Source organism: Notamacropus eugenii, chromosome 7 (genome assembly GCF_028372415.1).
Source record: "Notamacropus eugenii isolate mMacEug1 chromosome 7, mMacEug1.pri_v2, whole genome shotgun sequence".
NCBI classification, from domain to species: Eukaryota; Metazoa; Chordata; class Mammalia; order Diprotodontia; family Macropodidae; genus Notamacropus; species Notamacropus eugenii.
The window spans coordinates 35,336,335-35,354,277 of NC_092878.1; the positions used below are offsets into that span (position 1 = coordinate 35,336,335).

Below are 17,943 nucleotides of genomic sequence, written 5' to 3' on the forward strand. Positions count from 1 at the left end.
AATAAGATGTAAGCATAGATCCTTGATCTGGTGTTTCATTGGTATAAAGAGTTCGCAGTGAAGAAATTCCTTTGTCAGTGGAGACCAACACCTTCTCTGCAACTAACGTTGTTGAGTTGCTAAGAGCACTTAGAGGTTCCGTGATGTGGTAAGGGTCACATAGGCAGTGTGTGTGTGTGTGTGTGTGTGTGTGTATGTGTGTGTGTGTGTGTGTGTGTGTGTGTGTGTGTGTGTGTGTGTGTGTGTGTGTGTGTGTGTGTGAGAGGTAGGATCTGAACCCAGGTTTCCTGGTGCTGCGGCTAGCTTTCTATCCATGACACTACACAGCCTCTTTTAAACAAGAATGAAAAAATATGAGAAATGACCCATATGAAAAACACAACTGGAAATCTAAAATAAAACAACTCATAGAAGCAGCAAATAGCAGAATTATTATAGTGGAAAATAGGATGTAATAATACAGACCAGTTTGAAAGACAGGTTTAGAAAAACTGATTATCTAAACTGTTGGAAAACACATAGATCTGAATGACAGGCCAAGAGATAGACCACGACTGTAATATAAGGTTTATGGACATCTCAGAAAACTTAGAAAAACCAAAGATTTTTGGAGTTACCTTTCAGGAAATCAAAGAAAACTTTCCAGAAATGGCAAAAACCACAGGTGAAGTATAGCTAGAAAGAGTGCACAGGACCCAAATAAGACTTAACATGTCTAGACATATCATAGTTAAATTCTAGAGTTATAAATACAAGGAAAAATAGTATGTTTCCAAAACAAATGATTTAAAAATAATTTACCAAACAAATATATTTAGGATCATGTTAGTCTGTTCATGCGTAAAAATTAAAATACAACATTTTCTAAGGTAAGAGGTTTGGGTCATGAACCTAAACTATTCATTTAGTAAAACTTATCATACTCTAAGAAGATAGGAATTTTATCAACAAATAGAATTTAAAATTTACACAACTTCAAGGAAGTTTTTAAGATAGTCTCCAACTCAAAAGGGTAAGTCTTTGAAACAGCCAAGATCAAACAATCATTAACACAAGGAACCAGCTGATAAAGCAGAAAGAGCATTAGATTTGGAAATAGAAGACCTGAATTTAAACAATTCTCCTCTCACTTACTATCTACGTAACCCTGATCAAGTCACTTAACCACCTTTCTGGGCCTCAGTTCCCTTTTCTGTAAAATGAGGGGTTTGAACTAGATGGCTTCTAAGGCCCTTTCTAGCTTGAAATCTATGCTCCTACAATCCTGCATTATTAATGCTCTTGGAAGCCTGTAGTAGCTAAATCACTAAAAGTTTCAGAAGAAAATTTCCAAGAAACTGAGAAAAAAACTGGGGTAAAGATAGACCAGTGTAATTGTAAAATATGACTCATGTCTTTGATAAAGGAGAATACAAATTCAAAATAATCTATGTGGCTATTAATATAAGGCAAAGGCACTCTATGTAGAATAAGCATGAAGTCATAATAGAAACGATGATGATGATGACGATGGCTAACATTTATACATTCCAGGCATTATCCTAAGCTCTTTATAAACATTATCTCATTTGATCCTCACCAGAACCCTGGGAGATAGGTGCTATTACCACTCCCATTTTACAGATGAAGAAATAGAGGCAAACAGAGGTTAAGTGACTTGTCTAGGAGCACGTAAGTGTCTGAGGGCAGATTCGAATTCATCTCTTCCTGATTCCAGGCCTGGTGCTCTAACCACCATGGCACCTGCAGTGGAACAGCAACCTGGCATGGTAGAAGTCAGAAAGTCAAGCTTTAGGATACCAGTGGAGTCAGAAGTCTGACCTCTGACACTTACTCGATTTGTGACCCTGGGCAAGTCTCTTTCTCTTTCAGTGGACAGACTCAGATTGGAATAAGGAAGACTCATCTTCATGAGTTCAAATCCAGCCTAAGGCACTTATTAGCTGGGTGACCCGGGACAAGTCACTTACCACTATTTGCCTCAGTTTCCTCATCTGTAAAAATGACCTAGAGAAGGAAATGGCAAATCACTCCAGTATTCTTGCCAAGAAAACACCACATGGGGTCACGAAGAGTGAGAAATGACTGAAACGGGTGAACAATAATAAATATTAGAAATGTCTTTTGAACCTTTCTGTTCTCTGTATTTCCAGTGCCTAGCACAGTGCCCGGTACATAGAAAGTGCACAATATGTGCTTTTTGATTGATTGACTTTCTCTATGGCTCTCTTCACACTATACCACGATTTCTCCTTGGGAATTTTGTGAACTTGAACCAGTACCAACCTCTGTGACCCTCAGTTTTCTTCTCCATATAATCTGTGTTACCAACCTCACAGAGCCTTTATATAAATAAAAAGCAAAATAGAAATGGAGTTAGTGCAAATATTGCCGATGAATTGAGCAAATGAGTTCACGTATGTAAAATCACTTTGCAAATCTGATGATGCTCATTGTTAATGTCAATTTTCTTGTCACTGATTGGCCCATTCATTTCTCTTCCACAGGTCCTCCATAAGGCTGTGCTCAGCATTGATGAAGAGGGCACCGAGGAAGCTGCAGGCACTGGATCAAATGTGGTCTTTGACTCATATCATCCAGTCATCAAGTTCGACAGACCTTTCCTGTTCATTGTGTTTGACCACTTCACCTGGAGCTCTCTCTTCCTGGGAAAAATCATGAATCCCATAGATACAAGATGTTGAACTGGGAAGGCAGTGTTGTATGTCACATTGTGGAAAATGATTGTACTAGGAATCAGGAGACCTGGTTTCTATTGTAAGGATTTGTACTTCCTACTTTCACCTCAGTGTTCTATTTCTTCTTCTGTAAAATGGATAATTCTTCTCTGTCCCCACCTTCATCATCAACAATGGAATTGTTTTGTGGCCCAAATGAAACAATGAATGTAAAAGTATTTTGAAAAGTATAAAGAGCTATGCCTGTTGTATTTTTAATTTTTATTGATACCTTATGTTTTTATATCTTCTTTACTTTTGAGTGTGCCCTTCTCCCCTCCTCAGTTTGGTGAGCTTCAGAAAGGGAGAGACAGAGACAGAGAGACAGAGACAAAGAAAGAGAGACAGAGAGAAACCTAATTCACATGAATCTAGTCTGACAGCTTACTCAGCATTCCACATGCATACTATCCCACTTCTACAAAGAAGGGAAGGAGGTGCATTCTCATATCTTTTCTTAGGGGCCACGCTTATGTATTATATGTAATATATAATATTACATATAATATATGTAATTATATTACATGTAATTATGTAATTATAATTACATAAAGTTCAAGGTCCTTCTTTTTGTTCTTTCTCCTTTGATGTTGTTGCATATATTGTTTTCTTGATTCTGCTTACCTCATTCTTCATCAGTTAATATGTTTTCCCATGATTTTCTCAATTCTTCATAGTTATCATTTCTTATATATTCCTGTATTCTTATTCAACACAGCTTAGGGTCCAGTGGTGTAACAAAAAGAGGACTGGATTTACAATTAGAGGATCAGGGCCTGTCTGCCATCTTTGCCCACTGACAAGTCCCTTCTCCATTCAGAACCTCAGTTTCCTATTTATAAAATCAGGGAGGTAGATGAGATAAATGATTTCCAAGATCCCTTTCAGTTCTAACATCCTATATTCCTTTCTAGAACCACAGCTTGATAGTAGCTCTTAGTATTTATTGCGGTGCTCTTGGAATCACCCCTTCTGTGTTCTGTTAGGAACCCTAACCTTATTTTCAATTATATCTTCAGGAAGACAGGTACATAATTTCCTTCATTTTCTTTTCTTGACATTGCTTCTGCTTGGTTCACAAGGTCAGTTTACAGGGCACAGGTCAAGGAAGAGAAACACAGTCATGTTGATCAAAACTTAACTAAAGCATTGATTAACAGCTTGCAAATCACCTGTGGAATTATCATTAACAAAAGAGGACACAAGGAGACATGCATTTGTCACACCAACATGCTTGGGTCCTAATTTTGGCCTAATCTTGGGAGTAACCACTCCCAATAAGTCATCCCTGTCCAAACATAGACCAACTCTGGATGTTCTGAGGTTATTAAGAGACGAATGGTTTTATGAGGGTAGACAGACAGTTGGAACCTTTGTGCACTCATTCATAAAGGTTAAATGAAATTTGTGTTATCTTTGAACACACTGTGATAAGGTTAGATAAGGATAAACAGAGGCATCCCTAGAACTTGTCTCATGTCAGAAACTTGTTCAGGGGGTCATCATTGGTCTTTTTAGCTGTTTCTAGCCTCGGTCCTCCTCCCTCTGGGGGAAAGACTTCTTTCTAACTAGTTTGCTTTGGTTCCTGCAGCAGAAAATAATTTTCTTTCTCTTTTCCTCTAATGACTGAGAAGGAAAAAGACCTTGGACAAGCCATTTCCCTTTAAGGACCTTATTTCCCCTGTCTGTTAAATGAGAGTTGAAGCAGGTGATCTTTGAAGTCCCTTTACATCTTCTATATTCTGAGTTTCCTTCTAGCTCTGACACTCCATAGTTCTTGAATGAAGAGCTTTCCATTTCCTATTTCCATAGAACAAAATCTTCCTGGAAGGTTTCTGCTTCCTACTTGGCAAGACTCATTAGAGTAGATGAGACTTAAGGAATGGCTTACCCCACACTCCCAATGAAACACGTTAAGGAAGATGCAAAGAAGTATAAAATATATTTCCCCAAAGAGTAACCCAAATCCTCAACTGTCTGAATAATAGAGCAATCAGATGCCGAGAGGTGGGATGAAGGGTGAAGAGGTGGTGCCATGTTTTGGAGTAGGAGAGGCATTTCTTGGGTGGACTGAAGACACCTTGACAGGGCTACCTCTTACTCTCTACCAGAGAGTAAGAAGGTGGATGGGATCTAGAAAAATTGCTCTTTACTTGATGATGAGAGAGTGTGATGGCCTGAGAAAGCAGGAAGAATCATTTGAGCCCAAAGGATTTAGGCTAGGAATCTCTCTCTCTCTCTCTCTCTCTCTCTCTCTCTCTCTCTCTCTCTCTCTCTCTCTCTCTCTCTTCCCTCTCTTTTTTCTTTTCTCTCTCTTATCTCTATTTCTCTGCATTTCTCTCCCTCTCATCTTTCCTCTGTCTCTCTCTTTTTTGGGGGGGAGTTAGGCAATTGGGGTTAAGAGACTTGCACAAGTTCACACAGCTAATAAATGTCAAGTGTCAGAGGTCAGATTTGAACTTCGGTCCTCCTGACTCCAGGGCTGGTATTCTATCCACTGCACCACTTAAATGCTCTTGTGTCGTTCTTTAGGCTGGAACTCTTGGTCACAGATATTAGGATTTATGTCTCCTCCTTTCATTTTGCTATTATGGGGTTTGGGGTGTATGTCAAGCAGGAGTCACACAAAGCATGCAGGAGGTTGAAGAATAAAAAACATTCCAGTGGAGTAGGAAGAACATTGAAATGGGAGTCAGAATTCTGATCTGGGTTTTTTCCATTTACTGTGTTACAGTGAGAAAGTGACTTCATTTCTCTGGGACTTGTTTCCTCATGAGTACAGTGGGGACATTTGAATGGATAACCTCTAAGGTCCTGTCCATTCTGAAGCTTTCTTACTATTTCTTGTTGTTGTTGTGCCTACTTCCTCCATCCCATCCCCCAAGTTGTTCTGATAGGATCTGATAACTTTCTGATTTAGAAGGGCTGCTTTACTTTTGTCAAAGGCAAGGGAAAGTGACATAGACAAACCATCTCATTCCCATGCTCCCACCTCACTGCCTTCATCCATGGGCAGTTCAAATGACTCAGATGCTACTGGCATCATTCCATCCATACAGCTTCCCATTCCTTTGGGTCTGAGGAGATCAAAGAAAGTTTGAAGAAACTGCAGACTCTGCATTCTCTTTTATCCTAGCCAGCTGGATGGTTTCAAAGCAAGAGCTGATCACAAGTAATTGCCCAAAATTGCTGGTGGGGGACATTTTGGAAGCTAATTTTGTAGAAAACAGCATCCCCAGAAGAACTCTAAAACAGCAGAGCAAGGAGTTTTCAAGAAAGAGGGTGGTCCACCAAGGTATCAGTTGGCTAGGAAGCAGCAGGGAAGAGAGAGGAGAGGAGAGACACAGGAACAGAGACAGAGACACAGAGAGAGACAGAGAGAAATAGGGAGAGAGGAGAGGAGAGACACAGAGATAGAGAGATGGAGAGAAATAGAGAGGGAGAAAGAGGAGAGGAGAGACACAGAGACAGAGAGAGACAAGGGAAGAGACTAAAAAGGAGAGAGGAGAAAGAGGGGGAGAGAAATACATAGACACACAGAGAGATACAAAGACAAGAGAGAGAAGAGGAGTTCAAGAAGCTAGATAAAAAAAGAAAAAGAAGAGAGGGGAAAGAGAAGGGAGGAAGGTAGAGAGAGATGGAAAGAGACAAAGACAGAAGAGGTAGATGGGAGAGACAGAGAAGGGGGAAAGGAGGGAAGGAGAGGGAAAGAGGGAGGAGGAGAGAGAGAGAAACAGAGAGAAATGGAGACAGAGAGAGACAGAGACAGAGAGAAAGAGAGAGAAAGTGAGAGAGGGAGAGAGAGAGAGAAAGAGAGAGAGGGAGAGAGAAAGAGAGGAAGGGAGGGAGGGAGAGAGAGAGAGAGAGAGAGAGAGAGAGAGAAAGAGAGAGAGAGAGAGAGAGAGAGAGAGAGAGAAGTGGATTTGAAATGCAGTAGTTCGGGTAGTATCCCTGACTCTAGGTCCAATTTTCTGTACTGTGAACATCGGAGACATTTAAATGCTTGTTGATTCCTTGCTGCATGATCTCGAATAAATCATTTCCCTTTTTCATACTGACTTCTTCTTACCTGTTCATTCATTTTCTTAACCACTTCCTAAGCAGCTTCTTTGTGCAGATCCGTGTTCTAGTCACAAGGAGAGATGCAAAGACGACTAAAGTATTATCCTTGCTCCTGGGGAGCAGAGGGAGATGACAGGGACGTAGACAAATGAAATACAGATTCAAATATGTGTGTAAAAGGATTATAAAGAGTTGGAAATCCGATGAGGGAGAGGAATCAGGGAAGACATGATGAGGGAAGCGACATATGAGTTGAGCTTTGAAGGACATACAGCGATGGGGATCAGAAGTGGGATGACACCCTCTGCACTGCCTGCTCCTTCCAGGCTCATTGCGGGGAGCATGCCAGATAATCCATGCGTAAATGCTCTTAAGAGGACCCTAAATACACTTATTGTGTCTTCTGTTTTGTTGACCTTGGTCCTTGCTTATCTCTGTCCTCAGGACCTAACGAATGCTGGGTGCCCCTCTCCCTGTTATTGTTTCAGGAATGGCAAAATACACATCCCCTCTTGGAGAGGCACACTGATAATGGGTGCATAGTTCGAAGAGGAGGGAGATAGCGGAGAAGGGGAGATTCCCAGAGTCCTTAATTTCATTGATTCCTCAGTCACGTTCTTTATCTCCATTTTCTCCTCTTTTAATCCATCCCATTCATGGGAACACATTAATTGCCCTGAAACTCTACTTTCATTTATAAAACAAATAAGAAACAACGACTGATATATACTGCATGAATTTTTTACGAAGTCATAGAATTTTAGTGGTAGAGGAGGTCTTAAAGGCTGACTAAGCCAGTGCTCTGATGGCAGGCATGTAGGCGGCCTGCTGCTGGGCTTGGCGTCAGGGAGACGCGTTCAAATTCAGCCTCAACTGCTTGTTAGCTATGTAGTCCTGGGTAAGCCACTTAATCTTTGCCTCAATTTCCTCACATGCCAAAAACTGAAAATGATATTTCCTACTTCCCAGGCAACGTAATGTAGTGCCTGGCACAGAGTAGGCACTCAAAAAAAAATGCTTGTTTTCTTCCTTCCTTTTACAGGAGAAGAAACTGAGGCTCCAACAGAGAAGGTAACTTTCCAGAGACAGGGCAGGTTAATGACAAAGCCAGGATTAAAAAGTTGATCTCCTCACTCTTGGCCTAGAGCTATTTCCCTTAAACTAAGCTAGTGAGATTTCCTCCCTTACTTAAGAAAGGCAAAGAAAACTTCAACTGTTTATTTTAATTTAGCTACACTGCTCAATCTAACAAACAATGGGGCGATGCAAAGGTATCAGAAAAACTTCAAGCTTCTTACATTTCTGATCTAATATTTTAATGTTCTAATAATCTAATGTTTTAAAAAATAGTCAACATTTTTTCATAAGTTTCTGAACTCCTTTATTTCATAATAAATGAATTATTTTTCATTTTTCATTTCGATATTCATTTCATAGCGCATTTGAGGTGGGGAAGATTTTCTTTTTCTTTTTCTTTTTTTTTTGTTCTAGGTTGCAAGAAGGAAGGTGACCTCATGGCTAAAGTGTTAGGTCTAGCAGAGTCAGGAAGACCTCAGTTCAAACCCTGCCACAAATATTTACTAGCTGTGGAGTGCTGTGCAAGTGACTCCATCTCTCTTTGACTCAGTGATGCAATGGATAGAGCACTGGGTGTAGTATCAGGAAGACCTAACTTTAAATCTGATCTAAGACACTTAATAGCTGTATGACTCTGGGCAAGTCACTAAACTTCTGCCTGCCTCAAGTTCTTCAACTTAAAAATGGGGAAGCATCTACTTACTTAAAAGTACCTATGTCTCAGGGTTATTTTGAGTATAAAAAGAGATATTACTTGCAAAGCATCTGGCACACAATAGGAGCTTAATAAATGTTTGTTCCCTCCCCCTTGTCTAATTATTACTCAAATTATTTCAAGGGAGTAGTCAATCAGAGGTGTATGTGTGGTGGGGGGCAGGCAAGATATTGTCTTAAATATTAATCATTAAAGACTGATAATGTTTCTCTCTCTGATTAATCTAGAGGTTTCAGATTAGAAGGAGATTGAATTCAATGGCACAAGAGGACTGGACTTGATGGCAAGAAATCCTAAGTTCAAATCCCACCTTATACATTGACATCTCTCAGTCTTAGAGTAAAAAGGAGAGAATATAATAGTACCAACCTCCCAGGGTTGTTGCGAATGTTGTGGGAGAAGTGGACAAAATTATCCCCTTCCCTCCCCCAGATGAACCCAGGCCATCTCCAGTCATCCTTATTGATATCTTGCCACTGGACCCAGATGACTCCGGAGGAGAAAGTGAGGCTGGTGACTTTGCACAGCCCTCACTCAAATTAAATTCGATTGCAAGTCATGTCATCATCTCCCTGATGTCATGATCCTCTTCGAGAACAAAAAACAAACCATACAACCCCACAGCTTCAGTTAGGCTTCCAAAAGTTGGCAGCTTCCAGTGAGCCTCCCCATCTCCCTTGCCCTTAAATAAGGGATATTACCCTTACCAACCCCCTAAGAACTTCCTTGACATGTTTGTGGAACACAAGGACCTTCTTCCTCTTAGAAACAGCCTTGCTATAAGGCATGTTGACTCCATCTCATTCTGTATCAGTCATTTTGCTGTAAATTTATCATTAGTAAACTCAACACCAGCTGTAACATCCAGTGTCCTTCAGTGTATCTCCTTTTTGCCTCTTATCGATACAAAAAGACTTAGCTGCTAAGGAGGAAAGATTCCAGAACCCTGAGAAAGTTCTCCTAATAGGCAGATTTCTTTGATTTAGTAAGACTAGCTAGACTCAGCTGGTACCTCCCCTTTCTCTCTTTTATAATTAATAATACACATTTTCCAAGTATATTATTCTTTTTGCATAACCACCTCTGTTTTATGAATAGCCTTCTTTCTTTTTTTTGTTTTACACAATGTCACTTTGAATAATGCTCATCTTATGAATGCTGCCCTAAAAAGATGTCTAGAAGGAACCTCTTAGATCAGGCTTATTGCATCTTGGTGTCTACCCAGTTTGGCACGAATAAATCCTTTCTTGCTTCACTCTTCATTGACTCCTTGATGGTATTATCCGATGCTGAGCTCAAGAACTCAGATTGGTGAGTACTGGCCCCCTTGAGTCCACTCAAAATTCCCCTATAGTACCAAATAAGTTAATTTTTGTAATTAACTTTGCAAATCTTATAGCACTATATCGTGTCTGATTCTCCATGACTCCATTTGGGGTTTTGGCTTTTTGGCAATGATGATGAAGTGGTTTGCCATTTCCTTCAGCTCATTTTACAAAAGAGGTTAAGTGACTTGCCCAGGGTCACATAGCTTATAAGTAGTGTCTGAGGCTAGATTTGAAGATGATTCTTCCTGACTCCAGGACCAGCACTAGCCACTGTGCCATCTAGCTGTCTGAAAACCACTATATAGAAGCTAGCAACTATTAATTATTATGGTTTCTAAGGTCTCTTTCATCTCTAAGACTGTGATCTCATAACATGCTAAGTTTGGAGAAAAGATTGTATATTTCTCTCTCATTTTTGCTTTAGTTAGCAGGAGGCAGTGTGTCATAATGGTTAGAGAACTCACTTCAGTCCCAAGAGAATATGATTTTAAGTCTTGCCTTTGACACCGACCATGGGTAAGTCACCTTTTAGTGCTCTGAGCACCTTTCTAAGACTTGCCAAAGAAGACAAATTAATGCTGTATTCTGTATTGTATGCACAAATCCATCAGAAGTCATCTTAATTCATTGTTATTCTAATTCCAACGTTGTCCTGCTTACAGAGAGAAATGTACAAACTGATGTGCTTTGGACAGCTCTCTCACGAGTCATTTTCAAGTCCCAATTTACAGGACTATTGAACAAGGAGTGTTTCATAGTGATGACTGAGCCAGGGCTGAGTTTAGGAAATAGTTCAGTTAAAAGGTTGCTCCATTAAACAGAACAATAGTCACTGAACTTTCAGCCCACTCTTGCAAAATCATGTTCCTGAAATCACTCAGTCCTTTTCTGATCATTCATTTTAAGAATTCCCCTTTCCAGGTAGCCAATATAGCGTTACCTTCCATTAACTGAAGTAAGCACAGAGACTTCTTCCTTCTTTAAGGTGCATCATTACCTTTATCCCTTCAAGGCATGGAGAAAGTAGATCAAAAATAGACTATGTCCTTTAAGGTGATGAAATGTGTAGGAGCAGTGGGAAGGAAGACTTGAGTTCATAACTGGCCTCACACTTAATAGCAGTATGGCCCTGGACATCACTTAATCACTTAAACTTCTGCCTTCATTTCTTCAGCTGTAAAATGGATAGTTAGAGGATCCACTTCCCCGAGTTATCATGAGGATAAAATGAAATAATAATTGCAAAGCACCTGGAACACGGTAGGAGCTTAAGAAATGTTTATCCTTTCTTTTCCCCTTGTCTTCTCACTATCCTAATTATTTCAAGGGAGGGGTCAATTGGAGAGAAGGAGGCACAAGACTGTTTTAAACAATGATAAGGTTTCTTTCTCAGATTACTCCAGAGGCTTCAGACCAGGATACTTTAAAATTTTATTTAGAAAAAAAAAAATGAACAAGCATTTATTTTCTCTCCCTCCCATCTCCCCTAACTCAATGGGAAAAGAAAAGAAAAAATAAAACTCTTGCAGCAAATATGCACATTCAAGCAAAACAAACTCCCTCATTAGTGATGTTAAAATGTATGTCTCGATCTGCATTTTAAGACCAGGACCATTTTTAAATGCTTTCTTAATATTTCTAAAAGGGGAAGGGAGAACTTTAGAATTTGCAGAGAGATGATCTGTGTTGGATGAAGAAGGTCCTTTCTCTTTCTCAATATATGTGTAAAGAAGCTTTACTGGGGTTCTATGATTCTAAGTTTATCCAATGCCCTTCCAGTTCTGACATTCTTTATTCTCAGCATCTACTATCCTTTCAACTCTGATTTCCTGTGAAGCTGGGGGTTATGTGGAGGAATATAAAAAAAACACTGCTTCTGAAAGATTGTCATTGTTCGGTCATGTCTAACTCTTCATGACCCCATTTGGCGTTTTCTTGGCAAACCACTGGAGTGCCATTTTTTTCTCCAGCTCATTTTACAGATGAGGAAACTGAGTAAAGTGACTTGCCCAGGGTCACATAGCTAATAAGTGTCTGTGGCTGGATTTGAACTCAATTCCTCCTGACTCCTGGGCAAACATTTTATCTATTGCACCATTAGCTGCCCTCTGCCAGATGCCACATTCTTAATTGTACCTGATGGCAAAAGTTGTACTGAGGAGTTTAAGTGGCAGTTTCAGTGTGGCTGGGGAAACAGCCCCTTACTTCCAAACTAGACACCTCTCTCTCTCTCTCTCTCAGCTTAAAAACTGGAGTTCAAATTTGACCTGAAATCTCTGGATCTGATGGTCTTCCTTTTTTTTTTAAAATTAAAAAGTTTTCTGATCCGCTTTATTCTTACATTACAAATATTTACAGATTATTTCTATTTTGTGAGGTTTCTTATAATAAAGTAAAATAATTAAAGAATACTAATAATGCAATGTATGCACCAAAAAAGTATGGGAAATAGGAAGGGAGGGGTACCTGGAGGAGCACGGTGGCCAAAAGGATTTGTTCTGTGAAGTCTGGATTCAGTCAAAAAACTTGAGAATCTAGGGGGCCACATGTGGACTTGAGACTGAAGTTTCCCCACCACTGTTCTAGACTATTCCTTAATTATCATCACTCAGCAACCTCTCTTTTGGGGTGAGGGAGGGGACGTAGAGGCCCTTTCCATCCAAAGGCAATTTGGTTAGATGGAGCACTGAGCTTGGCCTCAGTTAAGCCTGAGTTCAAATTGTGCCTTTGGTACTTACTAGGTATATGTCCCTGGGCAAGACACTTAACTTTTCTCAGCCTCAGTTTCCTTACTTGTAAAATGAGATTTGACTCAACTGTATCTAAGTTCCCTTCTAGCTCTAAATCTATGACTCGATGATTCCCCATTCCAACAGTCATCTGAGGTCATTCAAGTTATCTGCCATCTTTTCTCAAAGAGTTTTGTTGTTGTTCGTCTTTCATTCTTTAAGAGGACCAATGACATTATAAGGGTGATATTTTGGCTTGTGATTGGATTGAAGTGAGACATAGATGCGCAAAGTTATCAGACTCTCTCTCTTCCAAGACCATCTGAGTCTAGCGGTAAGACATGCCAAGATGACTGACGATGGCCCAGATCTCAAAGAGTTTGATACAGGAGGACTCACTGTCTTCCTTTCCACCCCAACTCCTTCCCTCTTACTTTTGAACTTCAATGTACATGAATCAATCAATCAACCAATCAATATTTATTAAGCACCTACTATGCGCCAGGGAGTCTGATATACCCTTGAATTATCTTATCTCTCAGCTCATCAGCTTACTAGATTCACAAGATCGTCACCTGCATTGGACCTTTGATACACACTCACACGGACGCACACACACATGCACACGGACACACACACACACACACATACACACACATGCACGTGATTAGTCATTGCCTTTATCCGATCATTGCTTATAACGATGCAACCTCCTTGATTTATAACTCTGAAATTTCTCTCTAACCACAGCCTCCTATTCTTCAACATGTGCTTCATCTTCTCTCTTCTAAGGGTCCTCCATCAGCCCCTTCACCTCAACCTGTTCCCCAGTTTATAACAATTGCTCCATCTGGTTTCACTTTCCTGCCTCCAACAGTAAGGATCATAAATTCCACTTTCAGGTTCTCTTGAATCTTTTGACTCCTGATTCTATCTCTAGCCACATGATGCCAGACTCCAAACTAGGTTATTCCCATCTTCTGCTTTTTCCATTTTTATTAATGTACTGCTGAATGTACCAGGGTTCCCTCTGAATTTATACTCTCTGATCTCAGTTTGTCTTTTACAGCTACATGGTAATCTTTTTTTATTTTTCTGTTGATTGATTTTCTTTTTTTTTATTTAACTTTTAACATTTATTTTCACAAAGTTTTGGGTTACAAATTTTCTCCCCTTTTATCCCCTCCCCCCCCCAAACCCAAGAATTCTAATTGCCCCTGTGACCAATCTGCTCTCTCTTCTATCCTCCCTCTCTGGCCTTGTCTCCGTCTTCTCTTTTGTCCTGTAGGGCCAGATAGCTTTCTTTACCCCTTAACCTGTATTTCTTATTTCCTAGCGGTAAGAACATTACAGTTGATCCTAACACTTTGAGTTCCAACTTCTTTAGCTCCCTCCCTCTCCACCCCTTCCCTTTGGAGGACAAGCAATTCAATATAGGCCAAATCTGTGTAGTTTTGCAAATGATTTCCATACTAGTTGTGTTGTATAAGACTAACTATATTACCCTCCATCCTATCCTGTCCCCCATTACTTCTATTCTCTTATGATCCTTTGCCTCCCCATGAGTGTCGACCTTGGATTGCATTCTCCTCCCCATGTCCTCCCCTCTATCCTCCCCCCCACCCTGCTTGTGCCCTTGTCCCCCACTCTCCTGTATTGTGAGATAGATTTTCCTATCAAAATGAGTGTGCATTTTGTTCTTTCCTTTAGTGTAATGTGATGAGAGTAGACCTCATGATTTTCTCTCGCCTCCCCTCTTTATCCCTCCACTAATAAGTCTTTGCTTGCCTCTTTTATGAGAGATAATTTGCCCCATTCAATTTCTCTCTTTCTCCTCCCAATATTTCTCTCTCACTGCTTGATTTCATTTTTTTTTTTAAGATATGATCCCATCCTCTTCAATTCACTCTGTGCACTCTGTCTCTATGTATGTGTGCGTGTGTGCATGTGTGTGTGTGTACTCCCACCCAGTACCCAGATACTGAATAGTTTCAAGAGTTACAAATATTGTCTTTCCATGTAGGAATGTAAACAGTTCAACTTTAGTAAGTCCCTTATGACTTCTCTTTGCTGTTCACCTTTTCATGGTTCTCTTCATTCTTGTGTTTGAAAGTCAAATTTTCTTTTCAGCTCTGGTCTTTTCATCAAGAAAACCTGAAAATCCTCCATTTCATTGAAAGACCATTTTTTCTCCTGAAGTATTATACTCAGTTTTGCTGGGTAGGTGATTCTTCGTTTTAGTCCTAGTTCCTTTGACTTCTGGAATATCCTATTCCATTCCCTTCGAGCCCTTAATGTAGAGGCTGCTAGATCTTGTGTTATCCTGATTGTATTTCCACAATACTTGAATTGTTTCTTTCTAGCTGCTTGCAATATTTTCTCTTTCACCTGGGAATTCTGGAATTTGGCCACAATGTTCCTAGGAGTTTCTCTTTTTGGATGTCTTTCATGCGGTGTTCTGCGGATTCCTTGAATATTTATTTTGCCCTCTGGTTCTAGAATCTCAGGGCAGTTTTCCTTGATAATTTCATGAAAGATGATGTCTAGGCTCTTCTTTTGATCATGGTTTTCAGGTAGTCCCAGGATTTTTACATTGTCTCTCCTGAATCTATTTTCCAGGTCAGTTGTTTTTCCAATAAGATATTTCACATTATCTTCCATTTTTCCAATCTTCTTGCTATGTTCTGTGATATCTGTCTTTCTCATAAAGTCATTAGCCTCCATCTGTTCCATTCTAGTTTTGAAAGAACTATTTTCTTCAGTGAGCTTTTGAATCTCCTTTTCCATTTGGCTAATTCTGCTTTTGAAAGCATTCTTCTCCTCACTGGCTAGTTTTCAAGGTGTTAATTTCTTCAACATTTTTTTGGTTCTCTTTTAGCAGGGAGCTGATCTGCTTTTCATGCTTCTCTTTCATCCCTCTCATTTCTCTTCCCAGTTTTTCCTCCACCTCTCTAACTTGATTTTCAAAATTCTTTTTGAGCTCTTCCATGGCCTGAGCCCATTGGGTGGGCTGGGACACAGAATCCTTGATTTCTGTGTCTTTGTCTGATGGTAAGCATTGTTCTTCCTCATCAGAAAGGAAGGGAGGAAATGCCTGTTCGCCAAGAAAGTAGCCATCAATAGTTTTATTTCTTTTCCCTTTTCTGGGCATTCTCCCCAGCCAGTGACTTGACCTCTGAATATTCTCCTCACCCCCACCTCACCTCCTGGTCCTCCCAGCCAGCATTTGGGGACTGGGATTCAAATGCTGCTTCCCGCCTTAGGGCTTTTGGCGGGGGCAGGGCTGCTATTCAGTGTGAGAATTAAGTTCAGATGGTCAGGTCGGGGCAGGGCCGCCTCTCAGGCTCAGTTCCCTCAGGGGGTTTATGTACAGACCTTCCACAATGGATCCAGGCTCCCGCCTGCTTGGCGAGCCCCTGTCTGCAACCGCCTCTCAGCTTCTATCTCCCGGGGGGGCCCGAGCCATGGGGGCACCCCACTCCCCTCTCGACCCGCCAAAGAGACTCTCTCACCTACCCCCGTCACCTGTGGGTGGAGGGGCTTGTTTGGCTGCTGGAGATCCTGTCCCTGAAGCCTGCTCGGATCTGTACCTCTTGGAGCCGTGGCCGCCGCAGGTCTGGGCTGGGCTCCGCGTCTGCAGCGCAACGGACCTTTTGCGAGAGGTTTGCAGGTCCCTCTGTGGGTGGAGGGACCCGCGTGGCCGCTGGAGATCCTGTCCCCATAGCCCGCTGGGATCTTTTCCTCACGGTGTCGCAGCCGCTGCAGGGCTGCACTCAGCTCCCAGTCCCGGCGCCCAGTCCACAGCACGAAGGACCCCCCCCGTGAGAGGTTTGCAGGTCTCTCCGGAACAGAAATCTCCCTCGCTCCAATATTCCATGGCCTCTGGGTGCAGAATTCACCGTGAGTTGGTCCCCTCTAGCCGTTCTGTGGGTTGTGGGTTCAGAGCTATGTGTATGTGCGTCTTTCTACTCTGCCATCTTGGCTCCACCGATTGATTTTCTATCACACTTGCCTGAACAGTTTTTCCAAATCTTTCTCTTCATACTTACTATACCACCTCCTCTTCCTCATGGTGGAAAGAACACTGGCTCTTCAGACAGAAGATCAGTGTTCAAATTCCATCAGTGATGCTTATAGTTTGTGTAATTTTAGGCATCATTTCTTCATCTGTAAAACCTGTTAACCTCTTTGTACCTCACTTTTCTCTTCTGTAAAATGGGTGGATTAGACTAGATGGTCAGTCTCAGGTTTTTCCAGCTTCATATCTCTGCTTCTATGATTCTTTGTGACAGACGACCTTACTTACCCCTCTCTTTTACAAAGAGAGGTCATTGAACACTAACATGCTTCCACCCATTACATTTCAAAGCCCCCTTTATTATCCCTCATTCTCTCTTCCTTTGATCTGGTTGATTATGAAGAAGGCAAACCACACGTCCCTGAGCTTCAGTTTCCCTTTGTCAAAATGGTGTTGGGTTAGATGATCTTTGAGATCCTTTAGAATGCTAATAATCCAGAATCTGTGATTCAGAATCCTTTCCTCAGAATTCTTTCCTCTCTCTCCATCTGTTGCCCCACACCCTCTGGAGAGGCATCATGGTATAATGAAGAGAATCCTAGAACTGCATGTAGAGGACCCAGGAATGAATTCCAGCTTTCTTACTTATTATCTATGTAATGATGGGCAGCTAGGTGGCACAGTGGATAGTGTCAGGCCTAGAGTCAGGAAGACTCATCTTCCTGAGTTCAAATCTGGTATCAGACACTTGATAGCTGGGTGACCCTGGGCAAGTCACTTATCCCTGTTTACCTCAGTTTCCTTATCTATAAAATTAGCTGGAGAAGGACATGACAAATCACTCCAGTATCTTTGCCAAGAAAACCTCAAATGGGGTCATGAAGAGTCAGAGATGACTGAAAAAAGACAAGAACAACAGATGATGGCCAAATCGCTATCTTGGCCCCAGTTTCTTCACATAAAGTGAGGGTGTTCCCTTGCAGCTCGAATATCATATAATATCTAAAAATATCCCCTCAGCCTCAGGATACTTTACATTCTAATAAGGTTTAGAATCTTAACCTAAAGGAATAGTGCTCATGTTACAGTTTCAGGCCCTTGCTAGCAAACTTGGGAGGATTTGGGTGAGGAAGGTTTCTTGGCTCTGGGAAATCTCAGGGTGCTACAGATGTTCACACATATGAGGAAATCAGTCCTACCCCTGGTCTCAGATTTTCCTTCACTCATCCCGGAAGTTAATTAGTAACAGCCCAATCAGATCCCCACACTTTGGAAT

General features: G+C 41.1%; 1 protein-coding gene across 6 annotated transcripts in view; it reads left to right on the forward strand.

Annotated features, from left to right (window-relative positions):
- The window catches only part of SERPINA6 (serpin family A member 6), a 76,222-nt gene extending 73,265 nt beyond the window's left edge, over nt 1-2,957 (forward strand). For all 6 annotated transcript variants that reach the window (XM_072624382.1, XM_072624385.1, XM_072624384.1 and 3 more), the window contains one exon: nt 2,508-2,957. In XM_072624382.1, coding sequence (XP_072480483.1) covers nt 2,508-2,705 — 198 coding nt within the window. In that variant the 3' untranslated portion in view covers nt 2,706-2,957. The remainder of the gene's footprint in view (nt 1-2,507) is intronic.
- Nucleotides 2,958-17,943: the final 14,986 nt, after the last annotated feature.